The 22,808-nt window shown below is 34.1% G+C and overlaps 1 protein-coding gene across 1 annotated transcript in view; it reads left to right on the top strand.

Annotated features, from left to right (window-relative positions):
- The window catches only part of MYCBP2 (MYC binding protein 2, E3 ubiquitin protein ligase), a 265,889-nt gene that overhangs the window by 24,864 nt on the left and 218,217 nt on the right, over positions 1–22,808 (top strand). The window contains exons 2-5 of the mRNA XM_011378152.2: positions 589–664; positions 9,159–9,374; positions 16,509–16,662; positions 20,606–20,802. Of these exons, the coding sequence (XP_011376454.1) occupies positions 589–664; positions 9,159–9,374; positions 16,509–16,662; positions 20,606–20,802 (643 nt within the window). The remainder of the gene's footprint in view (positions 1–588; positions 665–9,158; positions 9,375–16,508; positions 16,663–20,605; positions 20,803–22,808) is intronic.

The following is a 22,808-nucleotide window of genomic DNA, read 5'->3' as shown; positions in this document are numbered from 1 at the left end:
AAATTAAAAGAAAATACAATGTTTTCCTTGACTGCCTTCATCCACTATAATTCTCTTTAGTTGCCAAAGTCATTTAGGTGCTTCCCTTTGCTTAAATAAGAATTTGGTCATAGGGCTGTGAGGTAATGAAAAACTGGCTGCTGTATATGAGAAGTATATGAGTTGGGGTTTTCATATAGTAAGCCAGTAAAAATGGACTCCTAACCCCTTGTACACTTCAGCTCTCACAACTACACAGAGTAGATTTTTCTGAGAAGGAACCATAGTTGGTATTTATTAGCATCTTCACTGTTGAATAAAGTTTAAAGACTTTCATTTGATGCCTTTAAAATTTTTTTAATTTTATAAAAGTATTTGTAGAATTCAGTTTTTAAAATTATTTAATGTGTATTTCTTAGCTATCCAGAATTGTGTTATCTCAATAGCTACATTATATGGTAGTACCTTATTTGTACACCTAGAGTATATTATTTCATAGAAAGTTTATGGGATAAATATTCAAGTGTCTACTCTGGAAGTACCTATTTTTAATAACTTTGTGCTAATATGAACTTTCATAATTTTTTTCCTACTTTTTTACATTTTTAGGAATAAGAAAATTTTAAATAAGAAGAAATTGAAAAGAAAACAGAAGAGCAAATCAAAAGTGAAGACAAGAAGCAAGGTAAAACTGTTGGCAATTTATAGGGAATAATGACTTTTTCATATAGTAATTTGAATCCAAATGCCAAGATTAAAAAGGTGTGAATCTAGTCAGCAAACCATTTTACTTCTATACACTACAGTAATTTTTTAGAAGCCCCTTATTATTTAGTTACACTCTTTGTTTTCATATTTAGAGCATTTCTTGATCAGTAGCCTGGAAGTTAATATCTGGCTGCTGACATTTTAGTCTCTTGAAGTTTATTATTGAGTCTTGTTATTTTTGATCAGTCCTTTGGGGGAACATATCATTTCTCTTCTCTTTTTTCACTCTGACTACCTGTACTAGAAACTGAGCAAAACTGGCTTGTGAATTGGGACTTGGATTTGGGTTGATCACATGCCTGTGCATGTGTTATGAATTAGGAAGAATCTTGGTGCATTTATATTGTTCTGAGCTGCTTTCGACTCTGAGTGGCTATGCAAAGGAAAATGCAGTATAGAATATTTGAATTATGTTGAACCTTAGAGATAAAGGATCTCATTTTCCATCTAATGCAGAAATCTTTGCTATAAAATCCTTCTAATTTTTTCTTAAACATTTCCACGGACCAGATTCCACTTTCTATAAAAGAATCTCTTTTCTTTTGAATAGTACTAGGAAGCCTAGACAGGAGGAAGAGAAGAGTCATAACTACGATTTCTGAATAGTTCCACTTTTGGCTAAGAAACAGTAGCTTAGCTTGGCCTGTTGTATATCATGTTTATGTTCTAGAGACAATTGTTTCCTGTCCTTTTAAATTAGTGTTCTTGTTTTTGTAACTGAGAAAAAGCTACTGTAAAGTAGTAAACAAAAATAAAATAAAATAAAATAAAATAAAACAAAAGGATAAGGGATGCAATGTATTTGGTGGCTTTATCTTGACACACAACTGGATCCAGGGATTAAATAATGTCATCAAATCTATATCTTTATGTCTTGCATGTGGCTGAGAACTAAGGCTGCTGGCAGCTCCAAGTTCATTTTCTTTGAGCAAGAAACAATCCTTCTACTGGTTCTAGCAGAAAATCTTGGGTATGATTTTTGATTGACCTGTACCATTTACTTTGGCCTCAGAGGTAGGGGACTTTGTTTAGACGGAGTTATGTTTGTAACCGTGTGATGGATGATAGGTGAGCACCTTGATGAGCAGGCCATATGGAATGGGAGAGGTGTCTTTACCCTGAGGAAAATGCTGCTTGGTGGGCAGAGAAATAATATATGTTCACTGTATCACCTCTTACTACTTCTGCTTTTGGGATAGAAGAGGGAAGCGGTGAGCATTTTATTATACTTCAGGTGCAAAAACCTTTAACAAATACAGTCATTCAGATTTCTAACCTCTACCCCTTCTCTACCCCTTCTCTACCCCTTTTAGTGTCATGTAGAAGTCATAGTATGGGAATCTTGAAAACTTTTTTGAGTTTTTCTAAGGTTTCATTTGTTGACTTTCCTAAAAGTGGTGGCATATGAAATCCAAGAAGAGAAGAGAAGTTAAGGTCTTTTGTTCTGTTCAATTCTGTCTCTAACTTTGTACCCTTAGTAATTCAGCTTTCTTGTTTAGGCTTCAGATTTTATATCTGCTTTTTGGGAGTAGCTTGTGATAACAGTGGTATTAAAAAAAAAAAGAAAAACAAACTCGTTCCTTTATTCCTCAAACATTAATTGCATGCTGACGATGGTAGGAATTACACTAGGCATTGGGATAGAAAGAGGCATAAGAAACATTTCCTGCTCTTGATAAGTATAATAAAATGGTGTTGTTAGTCTCCTTGCCCTTTACTATTGTATTTGGACTATTTTTCATCCACCCTCTTTTTAAAAAGTTATTTTTAAAATGCCAATGGGCTTTTTTCTTTTAACCATACATTTATAAACAAGCATTTCTTTTCGGCAAAACAAACAAACAAACAAAAAAAGCCATTAGCTATACTACTTTATCTTTTTTCTTACCATCATTTATCCCTCAGACATTAGCCATCTCCTTTGTTTAATTTCCTTTTTCTCCAGCTTAGATACCACAGTCTTTTTAGACAAACTCTTGCTTAATCTACTGTATTAGTTTCCTATGGCTGCTTTAGAAATTACACAAACTTTGATGACTTAAAACAACATAAATTATCTTATAGTTCTGGAAGTCTGAAGTCCAAAATGAATCTCACTGGGCTGAAATCAAGATGTTAGGAAGGCTGTATTTCTTCTGGAGGCTCTAGGAGAGAATTCATTTTCTTTGCCTTTTCCAGCTTCTAGAGGCTGCCTCCATTCCTTGGGTTGTGCCCATCTCATCCTCAAAGCCAGTTTGAGTCTTCTCGTGCTGCATCACTAACACTTTCTCCTTCTCTGACTGCTCTGCCACCCTTTCTCATTTGTAAAGACCTTTGTGATTACATTGGCCGCCCCCCGCCCAGATAATCTGAAATAATCTCCCCATCTCAAGATTGAATCATATCTACAGGGTCCCTTTTGCCACATGAGGTAACAAATTCACAGGTTTCTCGCATGTTTATTTGTTGCAATCATCCTACAAAACTCAATCCTATACGAATCCAACTGTTTTTGTTTTCCTTGAAGGTGAGTACCGTATGCTGCTAAAGGGAGCTAAACAAGAGTTCGTGCTTTCATCATCACCGGTCTCAAATGGACCTTCCATAACCAGATTGTCTTATTTTTCTGGTCGAATAGTTCTCCCACTTTCAAATCCTGTGACTCTTTCAAACCTTTGCCGCTCTCCTCAAACTTCTGATATATCCTACCCTCCGGGAAATGACTTCACTTTCTTACAGGAGAAATCAAATCTATTACATAGGAAAGTTCCTCAACATCCTGCTACGAAATGTGTCTGTTTTAGGTCATGGTCCTTAATAGCAGAACCTGAGACAGAGATTTAAAGTGTACAATTCCGTGAGTTTTGAAAGATACAGTCAAAGTTCAGAAAATTCCATCATCCCCGAGGGTTTTCTCATCCTCTACTGCATTCCATCTCTTCCTACAGCTCTGGCTCTAGGCAACCACAGACGTACTTTCTGTCATTATAGATTAGTTTTCATTTTCTAGAATTTCATGTGAATGTGATCATACAGTGTGTACTCCTTTGTATCTGGCTTCTTTCTCTCAGCATAATGATTCTGAATTGTGTCCACGTAGTCGTACATATTAATAGTTCATTCCATTTTTTTGTTGATTAGTATCTTATTGTATGGACATATCCTGACTTGTTAATCCATTCACTTGTTGACTTTTACATGTTTCCAGTTTTGGGCCATTGCAGATAACACTTCTGTGAACATTTGTGTACTAGACTTTGTGTGGATATATGTTTTTGTTTTTTGGGGGGAGTCAATACCAAGGAGTAAAATGATTAGATGTTGTTTCCGTCGATGAATTGCCAGAAGACTCATAAGACTCAAGAGCAATTTATACTAATGACTAAGGTTTAGTATAGCAAAAGGTACATAGTAGACAGCAGGAAAAAGAACTGTATTGGAAGTGTCTAGAGAGTTATGGTATAGGCTTTTTAGTTCTTCCTTGTCTGAGCACACAAGAGATGCTCTCTCTTAGGCAGTGAACTATGGGGATATGTTTAGAATGTTTCTGCCCAGGAAAACTCATATGAGTCTTAGGACTTTTATGGGAGTCTAGTCACATATCCTGCTATGCAACCATCCATGACGAGTGAAATTCGGGTACGCTTCATTAACCTTGATGTTTGTGCAAAGCAATCAGACAAGCCAGCATGCATGGTCCATTTCTCGTGATGTACATAACAAAATCATCAATAACTAACATAAAGAAAACCTTAAAGACCACATTCCCAAGGGTTGGCCAAGGATCAGTCATGGTTCCCTTGGAGAAATATAAGGAATAAGTAATCCTACCTGCAGTGTTAACTCTTTCCTCACAGGTAACATGGTAGATGAATGTTTTAACTTTTAAAGAAACTGTTGAAACTGTTTTCAGAATGATTATTCCATTTTACTGTTGTAACACTATTGTATGAGAAATCCCCTTTCTTTACATCTTTGTAAACACATGGTATTGTTAACTTTTAAAATTTTATCATTCTAATAAGTATACAGGGGTATCTCATTATGGTTTTAACTTGCTTTTCTCTAATGACTAATGATGTAAATATCTTTTCATGTGCCTTGGCCATTTATATCTTTCTGTTTAATGTCTGTTCAGATCTTGCCTCCCCCTTTTGTAATTGTTTGTCTTGTTACTATTGAATCGTCAGAGTTCTTTATATATTCTAGATACAAGTCCTTTGTCAGGTATCTGTATTGCAAGTAATTCTCTTCTGTGGCTTGCTTTTTTTTTTTTCACAAGGGTTTTAGAAGAGCAGAAGTTTTTAAGTTTTATAAATCTAGTTAATTGATTTTTTCTTATTAATGCATTTTGTGTTCTAAGAAATCTTTGCCCCAAGACTGCATAGATTTTCTTCTATATTTTCTCCTACAGATTTTGTAGGTTTAGCTGTTATATTTAGGTCTATTTAGATCCATTTCAAGTTGGTTTTTGGTATGAGATAAGGGTTGACATTCATTTTTTCCCACATTGGTATTCAGTTGATCCAATTATTTGTCAAAAAGACTTTATCTTTTTCTTTTGCATTGTGTTGTCATCTTTGTAAAAAATTGGTCGACCATATTCGTTTGGGCCTATTTCTGGAATTTTTTTTTTTTTCATTGATCTATATATCTTTTATACCAATACCTTACTGTCTTTATTACAATAGTTTTGAAATCAGGTCATATGTTTTCCAACTTTGGACTTTTAAAAATAATTGCATTAGTTTCTTTTAGTCCTTTATATTTCTATATAACTTTAGTTAGTCAGTTTGTTAATTTACAGTATAAAAAGCCTCTGGAATTTTTATTGGGATTGCATTGAATCTATAGATTTGGGGAAGGATTGCTGTTTTAATGATATTGAGCCTTCTAATCAATGAACATGGTTTATTTAGCCATTTATTTAAATCTTCTTTAATTTCAGCAACATTTTTATTTTTAGTGGATAGTTTGCACATAATTTTATTAAATTTAACTAATTATTTGATGTTTTTGTAAATGCTATTGTTTAGAAATGTTTTTTTTTTTTAATTTTGTAATAATCATAATGTGAATGCAGTTGTGAGAAATAATACAGAGAGTATACCCTTTACTCATTTTCTGTCATTGGTAAGGTGTTGCATAGTAAACACACAGTATATCATGTAGTATGATACATAGTACATCACAACCAGAAACTCGATATTTATCCAATCTACTGAACTTATTCAGATTTCACCAGTTTTATTTACATCTACGTGTGTGTGTGTGTGTGTGTGTGTTTAGTCCTGTGCAGTTTTATCACATATGTGGGTCTTTGTGACCCACTACTGTGGTCAAATATATACAACAGTTCCATCACAAGGATCATTTGTGCTACTCATAAAGCCACAAACATCTCCCAACCTCACTTTTGCTAGCCTCTGGCAACCACAAATCTGTTCCCCATCTCTATAGTTTTGCCATTTCAAGAATGTCATGAAACTGAAAACATGCAGTATGTATTCTTTTGGGATTAGCTCTTGCCAGTTAGCATAATTCTCTTATGATTCATCCAAGTCATTGCATATATCAGTAGTTTGTACATTTTTACTGTTGAGTAAGCATTCCATGGTAACAGTATACAACAGTTTAACCATTCACCCATTAAAGAACATCCGAGTTGTCTCCAGTTTTTGGTTATTTCGAATAAAGTTATGAATAGTCATATGTTGGTTTTTGTATGAACATAAATTTTCATTTTTCTTGTATAAATGTGTAGGAGTGCAATTGCTGGATTGTAAACACATATTTAATTTTGTAAGAAACTGCCATACTTTTTTCCAGAATAGCTGTATCCTTTTACATTCCCATCAGTGGTGTATGAGAGATCCAGTATCTCCGCATACTCTCCAGCATTTGGTGGTGTCACTTTTTTATTCTAGCCAGTCTAAGAGGTGTGTACTGTATGCATCTCATTTTATTTTAATTTACATTTTTCTAATGGTTCATGGTATTGAACTTTTTTTCATGTGTTTATTTGCCTCTGTATATCTTATTAAGTGACAGGTCTACTTATGTCTTTTGGCCATTTTTAATTGGATTGCTTGTTTGTTTTTTACCATCAAGTTTAGAAAATTTATTATATATTTTGAATGCTAGTCCCTTGTCACATATGTGGTTTGCAGATATTTTCTCCCAGTTTGTAGCTTTAATGCTATTATTTTTAAAATGATATTTTTAATTGTTCACTCCTAGTGTATATATTACATGTTTTTATATATTGATCTGGTATCCTAAGTCCACACATTATTTCTAGTGGCTTTTTTCCAGATTTATGATTCTTTATATGTCTTCTGCAAATAAAGGCATTGTTATCTAGAATATACTTCTTTCTTTTTTTAAAAAAATTTTTTTGTTCTTGTGTTTTTTTTCTTTTATTAAATTTATTAGGATGACATTGGTTAATAAAATTATATAGGTTTCAAGTGTATAATTCAGTAATACGTCATATGTATATAGCATTGTGTGTTCACCACCCAATGTTAAATTTCCTTCCGCCACCAAATATTTGACTCCTTTTACCATTATCCACCTCCAGCCCCAATCCTCCTTTCCCTCTGGTGACCACTACATTGTTGTCTGTGTCTATGAGTCTTGTTTGTCTTGTTCGTTTGTTGCTTTCAGTTTTATATCCCACATGTGTGAAATCATATGGCTCTCAACTGTTTCTGTCTAATTTATTTTGCTTGGCATGATAATCTCAAGATCCATCCATGTTGTTGCAAATGGCAGTATTTCATCGTTTCTTATGGTCGAGTAACATTCTGTTGTATATATGTGCCACATCTTCTTTATCCAGTCATCTATTGATGGACACTTTGGTTGTTTCCATGTCTTGGCCACCATGAATAATGCTGCAATGAACATCAGAGTGCATATATCTTTATAGATAAATGTTTTCAAATTTTGAGGGTAGATAACCAGAAGAGGGATTGCTGGGTCATATGGTAATTCTATTCTTAATGTTTTGAAGAACCTCCATATTCTTTTCCATAGTGGCTGTACCAAGAAGATACTTCTTTCTTAAATATACCTTTTATTTCTTTTTCTTAGCTTATTGGACTAGCATATCTAGTACAATGTCAAATCGGATGGCTGAGAATAGATATCTTTGCCTTGTTTGCAATCTTAGGGTATAAGCATTGTCTTCTACTACATTAGCTGTGGGTATTTCATAGATATCCTTTACCAAGTTTTGGAAATTCTCTTGTATTTCTAATTTACTTATACTTTTTAAAAAGTCACGAATAGGTATTTGATTTGTGTTAAATGCTTTTTTCCATCTCTATTACCAGTATCTTATGTCTTTTCCCCTTATTTTTGTTGGTATAGAGAATTATACTGCTTTTCCAATGTTGTGGCAACCTTATTTTGGGGTCAATCATTAGGTTTTATCTTTTTTATATATTATTGGATTTGGATTACTAATATTTGCTTGTTTTCAATGTCTCTAGAAGACATATTCACATTAAATATAAATTAACTTTAGTACATTTTTTGTTTAAGAAGTATTCCATTTTTTCCCCTTAATTATTTATGGAAGGAGGGTAGAATTTGAGACCAAGTGTTTTTGGTACTTGAGATTTCATTTTATTTATTTTGGATAATTCCTAGGCATACTGTAATTGTTGGAACTTGTACTTGTAGGATATTTTAAACCAGTTTTATATATATTTATAATATAAATTCTGATATCAGAATGATGGTTGCTGTCTGATGAATAAAATGATGAGACAAAACAAATTGACTATTTAGTTTTAACGATTAAATTACCAAGCATGTAATTTTTAGTATTTATCCAGACCAATAGCTAAGAAAGAGCTTTAGGAAAACTTATGTACATAATGGGCATTACTTAGCATTACTATTATTTGAATGAGAATGAAATTAGAAGAATTGACTCAAATTAAGAGTTTTTCTTTTCAGCCCTAATTTCTGTTTACATTCTTATATCTACTTTTAGTATATCTGCTTCTTTTAAAAAAGAAATCATAACATATAATTCGACATTTATAGTAGGTCATTGAGACTCTATAGTACATCTGGTGTACCTTTGAAAAGCACCAAATAAATATCCTTTGATATTGCAGCAGTTAAGCTATGCTGGCTCTATTCCTATCGTGGGATAAAAGGATATTCCTATTAAGTTCTTTGCCTGCCCCTTTCCAGCGCTTGTCAAGTTGGTTGTTGCTGTGTTACTCAGAAAGTAGTGAAGTATAGAAGAAGGGTAATATAAGTTGAGTCAGTAGACTTAGATTGTCTTTGCTTTGCCAATTATGTGACTTCTGCAAGCATGTCTAATTATAATCTTTCATTTTTTATTTAAAAGGAGAATTGGTGATGATGGAAAGAAATATGAAATTAAAATACTATATCTTCTATTTCAGTCTGAAAACTTGGAGAATACAGTAATCATACCAGATATCAAACTACATAGCAATCCTTCTGCATTCAATATTTATTGCAATGTACGCCATTGTGTTCTGGAGTGGCAGAAAAAGGAAACATCAGTGGCAGCTGCATCTAAGAACTCTGTGCAGAGTGGAGAATCAGATAGTGATGAAGAGGAAGAATCCAAAGAGCCCCCTATCAAGCTTCCAAAGGTAAGTTAGATGCATAACCTATGGATGTTTTGTCTATAAGACATATATTTGCATTGCTAAAATCGATTGCTTTTTATAAAATTGTATACTAAAAATACCGTAGCTTATGAGTAAAAATAGATTTGGAGCAGACCAGGAAAGCTCTATGCAATTTTATTACTGGAGTGCTAACAAAGTCAATAATTGATAACTCAATGGGGAGTACTTGGAAAGCCCAGGCAAGGAGATCGGTGGGTTAGAGTCTGTAACGGGGGCCTATTAAAAATGTTCAAAAGTAGTAGAGCGGAATTGGTGGCTTGAAAGCATTGAGCCATTGCTGATGGAAGTGGAGCATTGAGCCAGCAGGCTTCCATTTATAACGTGGACCCAAGAGGGAGTAGGAAGTGCAAGCTATCACAAGCCAAGAGCCATGGAAAGAAAGCTGGGGATGCTCCCGTCCAGGAAGGGAGCTCTGGGTACAGGTATACATTTTTATTTTTCTTAAAATAGAACTAGAAGGGCTCTTGGCTGTGCAGCAGCCAAGCTGAGAGCTTTCGCCTTTTCTGCCTAAGGTTATACTCTTGCTATTCTGGCTCCCTTTGCCTAGGAAAAAATTACATATGAACCAGCAAAACTTCGACATTGTTGTGATATCATTCTCGTATTTACCAGGTGCATATAAGCTCTTTGATGTTATAGAAACATGTATTATAGTAGAGCAAACTGTCCTTAAGGTACTCTGTTCTATTTAAGTATTGGTATATTTCAAGACTACAATGTTATTTTATCGATAATACATTTTTTCTATACAGTAGGTATAGTTAGTATTTCTAACAAGATAATGGGTGAAAATATAACATTTTTAAAATGGTACCTTTATCATAAATGATTTATTATATTGCTTTTTCTAAATATAGACATGTAAACATGGTTTTCTTTCACAAATGATTCATGTATATTGCCTTTTTACTAAATTAATACCTTAAAACTATGTCTTGAAAACATCTTTACAGATATACATGAGATATCATGTAAATATATAGATTTTTTATTTTTTGGAAATAGCAGGTAAGATAGGCCCTACGTTCTTGATCTGATTTCTTTTACATATTTCATGGTGGCTATTCCTAAGTGCACCACTGTCCTTGATCATTGCTGTCAGATTCTTCTCACCATGTTCTCAATAGATGACTTGCTTCCTATTTCACAGGGTAATAGAGGTTTTGTGATCTTCCTCAGCCTCTTGATCAACCATCTTCAAATGTCCTTATCTCCTCCTCTTGGCACCCATCTCTTTCTCTTAGTCTCTAGTGTCCTTAACTGTACCTTCTCTACTAGCTTCTTCAACTTGAAACAAACTGTTTCATCTTTTCCATGTGAGCCCCTCCAGGTAGAGATCATGGTCTCCGAATTGATTTCTTATACTTAGTTAGGGGAGGTTGAGGGAAAATATGTTAAGTTACGATGTGAAGCTTTAGGACTTACGTAGTGTATTTTTGGTAAGGGTTCCATTGCACATGTGGGTGAGTCACACTATACTGTAATAATCACCCCGCTTAAGTTCAGTACCAGTAAGGAAAATAAGAACCCAGAGAAATCTTTCACACAGATATGTTGACTTTGAATAGTAAACTGTAGTTTAAATTAAAAGATATTACACAGTCAAGAACAACCGATTCTTTGAATGGTTTTGATGAGTATTAAAGAAATAAAATATCAGATATTCTTAAGACAGCATTTTTTAGCATTAACAGTGTCAAAAGATGCAGAGTCAAAAAGGGATCTTTCAAAGAAAATTAAAAGAAAATCAGATAGCCCAAGTAATTATTCATTAGTTTTTCATTACTGACCCATCAGCAAAAAGGGTATACTGACTAAAACATCCATAGTGGAGTCCAACTGCCTTTTTCAAACACTTATCATTATAAATACTAGCTCTTTGTAGCTGGGAAAGTTATTTGACCTCTCTATGCTTCAGTTTTGACATTTATGAAATGGGGATAATATCTGCTTGCAGGGTCATAATGAGGATTCAGCTAGTTAATAAATGTCCAATGCATGCCTGCTCAGTAAATGATAGTCGTAAGTATCAGGTTAGGTGCAAACAAGAAAATGTGTAGGTGCAAATGAATTTAAAATACTTTTTAAAGAACTCTTCAATTTATTAAGAAATACTTTATATTCAAGGAAATGAAACTTCTGGACAGTCAATGAGATCTTGCGATGAACAAGAGAGGAAGTGATGAGCTGCATTTATGTAAAGGCAGTCCGAATGCTATGGGTTAGGGCAGGGGTGGGGAGTGAAACTTTCAGGTGGTGTTTTGGGCAGCCATTTGCTTAACGTGAAGGACTGACACAAAAGAAGTGATGATGAGGTCTTTAGGGTTTGAGGTGATAGGAATTTGAGGGCAGCTGAGAAATGTTGGCATTTTCCATTGATTGTTTCTGGGCCTCTCACGTGTCAGTTCCTTCCTTTTCTTTGTTGTTCCTCTCTTGCTCCTCCTGCACATGTGACTGTTGCTGCCCTTCTCCTCATTTGAGGTTTCTTTCTCTCCTTTTTTCTCTCACATAATTATAGCAATTTTTATTTGTTGCCGAAGTATCATTTTGACAGTTTTTACCCTTTTTGGATTTTAAAAGTTAAATCAAATCTGACTCTTGTGTAGACTTTGCTTGTCAGATTTCTTTGCTTTTTGTTTTTTTGTGGATCACTAATCATTGACATTTTAAAAAACACTTTCTCCCTGCCACCCCACAACCTAAATGCTTCTATATCGTTTTTTACCCCAAACACAGTTTTTACATAGCTCAAACTGTCTTTCATTTTCTTATTTCCAGATCCTCTAAATAATTCCAAATTTTATAGCCACATAATTTTTTAATAGTAATATTTAGGATTCATTCATACTTCCCACCTAGTCTTATTTGAGGTTAGTCATGCCACATATTTTGTTAAAAGGGTTAGGCTTATGTAGACTCATTTATTTACTTTTTAATTGAGTAAATTATTTTTTCGTTTATAACAGGTATCATATCATATATATTATGAACAAAACGATGAGACACAGTCCCTACCACTAAGAAAGTAGTGTCTAGTAGGGACAGCAGGCATATATAGTGTCTTAAGAATTGATAGGTGTATGCTAGGTATAGTGGCACACACAGGGGAGTGAGGATGCAACACTGACTAAAGATGCACTTGCAGGGAACGGCATCATTAGAAAAGGACCGCCGTTGTGTTTTGGTTAGAGTAGAGCAGCTGAGTAGCGCAAGAGGCAGAGAGCAGGAACTCATTTAGGAAGGGCCTTATATGTCATGTAACCATTTTCAGATTTTGTCTTGTAAATTAGAATTATTGAAGATTTTAAGCAAAAAATTTTGATCAGATTTGTGTTTTAGTAAAATTACTCAGATGCTTGTAAGACTAATCTACGAGAGGGTGGTGAAATAAGAGCAGAGGGACCAGTTAGGCAGTTCATTTGTCTAGAAAGTATTAATGAGGGTTGGAATTAGGGTAGTGGCAGCGCTGGGCATATAAGAAATGTTAAGGAGGCAGAATTGCTAGAAACTGGTAATTAGTTGGGTATAAAGGCTGAACGAGAAGGTAGAATCTAAACATATTCCTAAAGTTTCTGGGTAGTGATACCATTTATTGAAAGGGAGAACTGGAAGAGAAATAGTGCTTTGTTGTAATGATTATTAAGTTTAGTTTTGGTCATACTGAGTTTGAGATAGCTGTGAGGTATATAGTATGTACACAATGTAGGGTTGAAGTTCAAAAGGTCATAGCTGGAAGTTCAAAAGAAAGGTCCTAGCTAGAAATAAAGATTTGCTAGTTACCACACTGTGGTGGCAGAAGTTGAAAAAATTCTGTTAGAGTTGGGATTGGGAAGGTGGAATGAGTAACATTGTTTAAAATTAAATTAGCTTCTTCCTCTGCTGCTTTTGCTGCCTCCTCCCATCTTCTCCCCTCTAGATTTTTATTCATTATGTGTAAATGTCTCTACCAAATATTTACTTTAAACAAAAAAATGTAAAAAGACAGTATACGTTACTCTATAGTAATTTATAAATCTACTTTTGGTCTCTTCTCGAGTTTCTAAAAATGTATTTTGGAAGTGTTAGAACTGACTTTAGGACTTATATAACAAGATATAGTTTCTAGTGGCAAATAGTTAATTATTATTAAATCTAAATGTGATGTAATTAAACGCTTATGTTCACACTAGTTAGTGAAGCCATAAAGTCACCTTTGGAAAGATATGATTTGAGGAGAGCAAATTAAAGCTCGAAAGACTCATTAGGTCATTTTTCTTTGGCTAAGTATAATTTTATCTCACTTTTCCCAGCAGTGACATTGGACTGGCTGTATCAGGTAGTTATATGGGTTTTGTGTTCTCTCAGATATAATAGAGATCCTTCAGAATTTAATTATTTGGAGGCAGTAGTAAAGGTAAAATTCAGTAAATTTACAAAAGATTATATTTTGAAGATAAGTAGAAGACCATTTGTTAAGTGGTTAGTTATGGTTTATCATTGAAAGTATTAAAGTTTAATGTGTTATTTGATTCTAATGAACTATTCTATTTAAAAGTTACATTTATTAATATATTTTACTAATTAGAAAGGCAATACATATTCATCATAGATAATTTGAAAAATGCAGAACATTTTTAATAAAGAGGAAACATGAATTAAAAATTAGAAATCATTTTTAAAATCCTGTTAACCAAAAAATATTTACTATGAACATTTTTATATACATACATTAAAAATATATTGATTTCTGTACAAATGAAGTCATACTGTATTTGAAGTAGTATATTGTTTTCTTCTTATACTCTTCCTTCTGAATATTGAAGGAGGAGGAAGTATACTGTATTCTCAGTGACTTATAGACTTCAAAGTGTAAAGTTCAGTTTCAAAGTTCATACATATGATAAAATACCTCTCAGCCAGACCTCAGAATATTTCACAACATGTTTTGTTCTCTTCAATAATTCAGAAGTAAATAATTGGAAAACTTAAGGTTGAGCTTTATTTTGTTGCACATTGAATATGTATTACTATTCTAGAAATGAATTAGTTTCCACCCTTATTAAAATCTGCAGTGAACTAAGATACAGATGATTAGTGAGAATTGACAGTGGTTACCTTAGGCAGAGAGGTAATCCTCTCTCATGATCTTCATGATTAACGTTTGAGGGGTTAATCACCAAAAATCAGCTAGTACTCAGTTCCTAGGCAGCTTACCTGAGTTGCCTATTGTATGTTATTATTACACCTTAAACTTACCAGAGAGACAACTCAGGAACCTGTTCAGTAAGTAGCCTTACTATTTTTGGCAAAGTGCAATACTTTATTACTATAGGAATTTGACTTATATAAACAGACCCTAGTTAAAAATGTCATCTGTGAGAATCTTCTTTGAGTTATGAGAAGTCAGAATTGGTGGTTGTAGTGTAAACAATCTTAAAGACAGATAGGATATAATAATCTCCCATTGGCCTGAGAATAGAACCTTACGTTTTGTTCTCATGAGAGCTTTGACTTCAGGTTTGTTTCCTGTAAGTACACAAGGAGATGGAAAACTTGGACAGCATGTTTTTATTTTCTAATCTATTCCAGGAAACTGTTTCAAATGGAAATTTTTCATCAGTTAGTGTATTTAATCAATTGAAACTCAGTACAAACATTTTTGTAATCTTAGTTATAACCAAGTCTGCTAGGATTTTAGATAATTTCTCTCAAGACAGTCTTATTAGTTACTTTGACTTCTCAGTCATATTTATATTTTTCAGAAACCTTGAAAATGATAACCAGAACTGCAGCCGACTTGCCTACGAGATTTGACCCTTGTCTGGAAAATATATTTCTGAGTTGCAGTGGTTTTTAACACACAATTGAGAGAATAATTAAACAAGTATTTATTGTGTGCTTATCAGGTACCAGGTACTGGGCTAGTAATGGGAGATATTAAGCTAGTTAAGACATGTTCCTTGTTCATAAGGAGACCACAGTTTAGCTGTGAAAATAAAAACAGTCAGTAACACTATAACATAATAAATACTTTATAACAGAGATCTCAACTGGGTAAGAATTATGTACAAGTCTCATTTACCTTATTAGATTATAAATATAAACTCTAGAGGACAGATCTAATATATCTTTATATCCCCTGTAGTAAGTTTCACAAAATAAGTGCTTAAGAAATATTGATGTAATGTGTATGAATTAATGCACAAATCTCAACAGAATGTTCTTTCACCATTACGTCCAATGGAATTAATGTCTTGATACGTTTCTACTAATTAGTCGTGTTTTAACTTTTTATTTTACTTCTCCAAATAATACCTCCTGAAAAGATCTTACGCATATGGTTCTCAAAATATTGGTATTGACTGAGAAATGGAATTTCATTGTTTATTTTTATATCAGTCTTCTGAAGATATGTCCTTATACCAGTTTGTCGCATTTCTCTCTGAACCTTTAGTTACAGATTTAGTTATCTTTTGCGAGATACTGAGTAAAATTTTTCTTCACCTTGTTAAGGAATGATGAGATAATTAAAGTAGCAGTGATCTTTTAGCTAGGCAGTTTTAACTCTTTTCATTCTTTTAAATCCTACAGAAGAAGAGCTACCATTTATAAACAATAATATGATGATCGTACCGTTATAAGAAAGGCTAACATGAAAAGCTCCTACTTTAATCTTTTCACCATGTGTGCTGTTTTTTTTTCTCTAGTTAAAAGGAACAATTAGTATGACTTAACAAAAGAATGCTGATTTTTGCTCGAGTACAGCCAGATGAACTTTGTAAATTAATAGAGTTTATTTTATTTTATTTTTTGAGCGAATGCTATCTAGGATCTAGTTCATTGTTACAAACAATTTTCATGATATTTTATTATGGCCTCATTATGCTAAAACTACTTTTTAAACAGTGCCACTATTTTTAACCTTCCATATAACTGGATGGTTTTCTAAATTTTGAAGTTAAACATGCTAGGTCTTTTTTTTTTCCAATTTGTTTCTTTTTGCCTTTTAAGTATTGCAGCATTAATCATTCGCTGTAGAATTAAGCTGTACCCATTAAACTGGGAAGTGTATTAGCTTATGTGTTATGTTGTAATTTTGTTTTTCATTGTAAATAGATCATTGAAGTTGGACTTTGTGAAGTTTTTGAATTGATCAAGGAGACGCGATTTTCTCATCCATCACTGTGCCTCAGGAGTCTCCAAGCCCTGCTTAACGTGCTTCAGGGTCAGCAGCCAGAAGGCCTCCAGTCAGAGCCACCTGAGGTCCTAGGTAAGCACTCAGGGGCATTGAATGAAGTGTTTAGTGTAAACAGGCTTCTCTTATGAAGCACATGCAGCAGCCTGTACTGCAGTTTTTGTTTGATTATGGTACTGAAATAGCAGGGATATAAATTTTAAGGTATATTGCTATATTCTACTGGAGTTATGGTTATGGTTCAGGAGTTACAGTTCATGGACAGACATTTTTTTGATTATTGTGATGATGGGGAAAAAGCAAAACATAAACCTTTGGTACCCAGAAATATCCTCTAGCCTTATAGTCACTATTAACTTAAATTGTTCTTATTAAACCTTTGGCCTAAATAGCTAACACTGACTTTCTCTGAGCTTATGTGTTACTTTGGATAGTTAAAAAGGGAGGAAAAAGGGAACAAGTGCTATCAACCCAAACAGCACAATAAGTTTCTAAACAAAGAGGGCTTTCTTTTATATTCCTTATCAATAAAAATATCTTTTTGTTACAGATAAAGCTTCTGAATTAGTAGCAACTTCCATTAAGTAAAAATCTCTGTGTTTTGTAAAGTGCATTTGAATTTTATGAATACCAACCTTTCGTGACCTAGGAACAAACATAATCCTATAAGCAAGAGAGGAGTTGTTAAGGAATAGAAATAGAGATGAAGCCATAATTTTGAAATTATCTAATTTTCTTGGATGGTGACCATGGGCCTTCAAAGAGTCTAGATTTTTCTGAATTTCAAGCACTAGGTTGTATCAGAGTCACATGGGCCCTACTTGTGGAGTTTCTGACTCACTAAATTTTGGTTGGGGCCCAAGAATTTGCATTTGGAATAAGTTTCTGGGTGATGCCAATGCTTCTAGTCTGGGGACCATACTGCTAGTCTGGACTAGAGTTTGATCTTTTTTCTCTACTTGGCTATTTGGATTTTATTAGACTCACACGTGATAACCTAATTACATGTCGGATTGTTCTTTTTTTGGTTATATATGGTGATTAGTTTTTGTGTTTGATTTTTGTTCTTGTTGTTTTGGTGAAGGGGAGTGCTGGCTCTGAAACAAGCTGAGATTTTTTAAACCAACAACCCCTACCTCATGTTTTTAAATGCTACTATCAAGTAAAAGCTGTTATTCCTGTTAGTCATTGTTACCGTAGAACCAGTGATTGTATTACCGTTGTGACACGCTGATGCACTGCTTGGCTTCATAGCATTTTGCTGAAGATTTTAATTAATTAAGTTTATTTAAGATTATTTTCCAAGTTATTTTTAGCTCTGGTTTGTCAGTTAGCAAGTAATTGAAATAGTAAAAATCTCCACTAAAACTTGTGTGTCCTGTTTCTTACTTTGAACAACATGCTAATTATTTCTTTCCTCCTAGATCTACTATTCTTTTGCCTTCTATATACTTTCTTCTGTATCCAGTCTATATATAAATACTCCCTTTCCTTAATTCTTTACAAAATAGATCTTTTCTTAATACTGTGTTTTGAAATAATGTGTGCTTTAGCTTAATCATCTTCTATCAAAACTTCTACCTGTTTAATTTGTTTTTTTATTTTCTCGTATACAGTTTCAAATGCTCCTGTACTGTCTTTGTTCTCTTTTCTATCCTTTCAATGTTTACTTCTGATCTCTTCACTGCTTTGACTTATTTTTCTTTTGAGGGATTTATCATCATTTCATACTTTTTATTTTGCTTAGCTCAAAGACGTAAGTAATTTGGTTCTTTAAAATTAAATTTCTATTGAATCTGTCTCTGCTTTTTTCCTTTGACCTAATATTATAATCACATGTTTTTTACACTTTGGTATTTTTCATGTTATTCATAAATATATGTACGTATGCATCACTATTGGAATAGCTTGATGATTATTATACACCAAGCTTCTTCTCTTTACAAATGGATTTAGGTTTACAGATTGTTTATTTAAAAATTCCCATATATCTATCTTTCTAATCACTTTAAGGTTACAATATATGTTCTCAGGTACTCAAATGTAATAGCACCTCCTACGTTCTGTGCTAAGAGCATGTAATCCATGGGTAATCAATTCAGGCATTGTTGCCTTTATCAGGGGAGTTAGCATCGGACAATTGGACTCATGTATGATTGAAAATGTAGATAGATAGGATGGGGGAAGGTGGAGAGAATTCAGACTTCCCTGAGATGTGACATTTAAGACTTGAAGGGTGAGTAGAAAGGAGTTAACTCAGTTTCAAGGCAGAAGGGACAGTATGCAGTAACGCTCTGAGATAGGAAGGAAAAAGACTATGCTAGAATGTGGAGAGTTAGGGAAGAAGGGCTTTGCCACAGGTGAGGAAGGAGGCAGGGACTAGATCATGTGGAGCTTTATAGGCCATGTTAAAGGAGTCTGGTTGTTTTAGGAGGAATGCTTAAAAAAATTCTTTATTTTAAAGCACTTTTACTGTTTTCTTCCACTTGAATCTAATCTTTTGATGGCAGAGACATTCTTTGTCTTATATGCCAGTGTAGTCCCCTAACTCAGAATAGTACCTGATGTACAGGAAGAATTCGGTAAATATTTGCTGAATTATTAAAAGACAAATAGGCAGAAGGATAATGATGGAAGGAAGGATGGACAAACAGAAGGATAAATGAAAGGATGGAGAGAAAGAGGGATAGTTGGAGGGAAAGGTGGAGGAAAGGTTAGATGGAAAAGAGGAAAGACTGAAGGATGTTCAGACAAGTGAAAAAAGGGAGAGTGGAAAGAAGGAAGAGGGGCAGGAAGGTATCGAACAAAGGAGCGAATGGATATTAAGTAGAAAACCAGATTTTGGTTCACAGGTTCTCTGGCTATGAGGGGACTAAACTGAATTGTAGTAGCTAACTGGTGGACACGTTTTAGTAGTGCATTTAAGAGGTGGTGAAAGCATGGACTGGGAAGATAAAGAAAGTGGAGGAATCATTTAGGAAGCAAAATTGACATGGCTTAATTAGGGATTAGGTGTGGGTGATGAGGATTAGATAGAGGAAGCCTAGGTTTCTGTGAGTTCAAACAAACAAACAAACAAAAAAAACAACAAAAAACCCTGCAGTCGGCCTGTAGTTTTCAGAGAATTTCAGTACATTCTCTTTCTCTTGCTCTCCTCCTTCCCTTCCCTTTCCCTATTTTTCTCTTTCTCAAATTTTCTGCTTGTCTTTTTTTTTTTTTTTTTGACTCTGTCTCTGCATATTCACTCTTTAGGGCCTTTCAAATCCTCCTTCCCTTCTACAGAAGAGATATTCAGAAATTTTGAATCGATCTTGAGCAGAGTTGCTCAGGGAGACTTCTGATGGCAATAGAACATTCATGTGTTATTTTTTCATCTTCGCCAGTAAGTGGCTTTAGGATTTAGGGAAAATCTTTTAACTTCTCTGTGTATTAATTTCATTATTCATTAAAGAAGGAGGATTTCTGTCCTATTGACCTGAAGGTTTTTCTAGGGTATAAAATAAATTACATTTTCCCTCTCTTGGTGTGAACTGACTGCCTTTATGTTAGCAATAAATTCAATTTTATATTAAAACAAATTATAGCTCATGTTTTAGGTATTCCATTGTCATTTTGCAAATAAATAAATAATTTTCTGGACACTTAACATTTTAAGAAGCTAGCATTCTTTCCAGTCTGAAAGGTACAGTGAGTTGTCTGTTACTTGATAGGGTATTTCTTGAATATGTGAATACCTCCAGGAAAGTTTCTTTTGAATGACCTTCGATAGATTTCATTTCTTTATTTACAACAACGAGGAGTTGAACTAAATTTCTCTAAGGCCCTTTTTATATAAATATTCTAACTTTTGGGAATGCAAAAGAAGTATTCAAGTTGCCTCAAATATTTTTTTATAATGAGACAAGGTAAAAATAAAATATTTAAAAAATTTTTTAAATATTAAAAAATATTTTAAAAATATACACATATTATGTTCTGTATGTCAAGTGAATATAATTGAATTCTATTTTATCCACAGAGTCTCTCTTCCAGCTGCTTTTGGAAATCACTGTTCGAAGTACTGGAATGAATGACAGCACGGGACAGTCTCTGACAGCACTTTCCTGTGCTTGCCTCTTTAGTCTGGTGGCTTCCTGGGGAGAAACAGGAAGGACACTTCAGGCCATCTCTGCTATCCTTACCAACAATGGCAGCCATGCTTGCCAAACTATTCAGGTATTTCATTTTTTTTCAAGTATTTTACATTTATAGCTTCTTAGAAAGTTATAAGATACCAAATTACAGTTTCATCTTAATTTCTGTCACTAGGAATTCCCTGCTTTGTCTTGCTCAGTACTGTATTTGATCTGTCCAATGTTGATATAAAAATCCATAGCATTTGAGCTAAGCTACATGTGTGTTTAACTCTATAGCACATTAAAAGTAATAAAATGAAATTGGGTAAAAACTCAGATCATTAGCTTAGTCTTGTGTCAGCACCAGAACCTCATCTTTCTCTGCATTGTCTTGCTCTCTGCCCTCCCCAACTTCCCATCTTGCCCTGAATTTTCAAGTATGGAATTCCTTCATCGTTTCTAAACATCTCTTCTGTGTTGGAAGAAAAGGATGTGTGTGATATCATTCTACTATATTTTTGATTGGTTGATTATAGTTTTTCATGAAGTGATTTGTTTCTGAGTGACCTCAGCTTCATATATAACATTTTAAGTTTTTACTGTTTGGGGAATAAACTCTTCATTGTTGTTAGTGGTGGGAAATATCCTACTTATAGGCAAACTTGATTTAATTCTTTTGGACTGTTCTGTAAATTGAGTAAGAAGTTATAGTTTTAAGTCTTTGGTATGTGCTCTTCTCTGACCCCTTGGACAGTCTCTAGAATCATAGAAGGGCTGCTTCAATCCTGCTATTAGGCCAAAGATGACAAAATGAGTGGATGGGTCACTGTCTGTGACTTGCTCAGCGATATTGAACTCTCCTTGTAAAATGTGAGCAATCCCCTTACCCTATTTTTCTGTTCTTATTTTTTCCCCCTCTTTCTGCCCTGCCCGAAATCTTCTTTACCCTTTTTATGATCCTTAATTATTTTGAAGTTCCTCCCTGCAGTGGATCTCAAACTGTGTTCTGCAGCTGTGCTTTGAGGGTTTAGCAAAATTTTTATTTAAACATATGCTTAAAATATACTCATATTTCTTAAATTTTAGTAAAACAACAAACATTCAGATCCAGTAAACCAAATTTCAGAAATATAGTGACCATAAACATATGAGCTTATTAGACATCCATAGTGATTTATTTTTGTGTAGATTAACCTAAAGGATATGAGGTGAGATCTAAACAAGTGGTTAGAATGAGCCAGCCCTTAGGGAGGAGGTGCTGGTGTTGGGGTGTGGACAGAGAATGTTCTTGGTGTCCGTGTGCTAAGGCATGGAGGTAAGAGTAAGAAAGGAATTTTGAAGGTTGAAAGAAATTAATGTAGTTATAGTATAGACGGCTGTCAAGTAGCAGAGACAGGGCTTGAATGTATATCTGTCTGACTACAATAAATATTATGTTCAAATACTAGGGTGCACAAAACTACTAGTTCTCTTGAATCAATAACTGAAGTTCTCTTTCGACCTACCTCATTACTGCCTCCCCAACTCCAGCCCAGATACCACATTAAAACCTATTATTTTAACTCGCCTTACGGTGTTCGCGATTTGGCCCAATTCCATCTGCCAACTTCATAAAACTGTCTTGACCAGGCTATGGTGGAGGGAGAATCATCTTCCCTCAGAATGTGTAACTCTAACATCTCAACTTGTTTGGGATCCAAATGCGTATTACCGGTCTTGTTCTAAAATGCTTAAGCTGAGAGTTTAAAGTAGGGTAGGGATGGTAGTACCGGGAGGGGTTTTATTGAAGGACATTGAAATCTCTCTGGAGGCATGAACTCCAGAATTCAAAAGCTTTTTGTAAACAAAATTCTAGTGCATCTAAGCTCACAAACAAACAAAAAGCACATTGAAAAGCACCAACACTGAGAGCTTGTATAAATAATCCTGCCGAGTCTTTGTATATTGAAATTATTTGGTATAGGATATAAAATACACATGTAGGTATATATATTTAATATAGTTAAAGTAGTAAAAATATCAAAAGTATTAAGGAATAAGAATATAAAAAGTAATCAGACACATCAGAAAACAAACTAAATTGAACTCCTGGAAGTGAAAAACCAA

This window comes from Pteropus vampyrus, unplaced genomic scaffold (genome assembly GCF_000151845.1).
Source record: "Pteropus vampyrus isolate Shadow unplaced genomic scaffold, Pvam_2.0 Scaffold332, whole genome shotgun sequence".
In the NCBI taxonomy this organism is placed as follows: Eukaryota; Metazoa; Chordata; class Mammalia; order Chiroptera; family Pteropodidae; genus Pteropus; species Pteropus vampyrus.
Note: the sequence above shows the minus strand (reverse complement) of the source record. Positions and strands in the feature narration are given on the sequence as shown.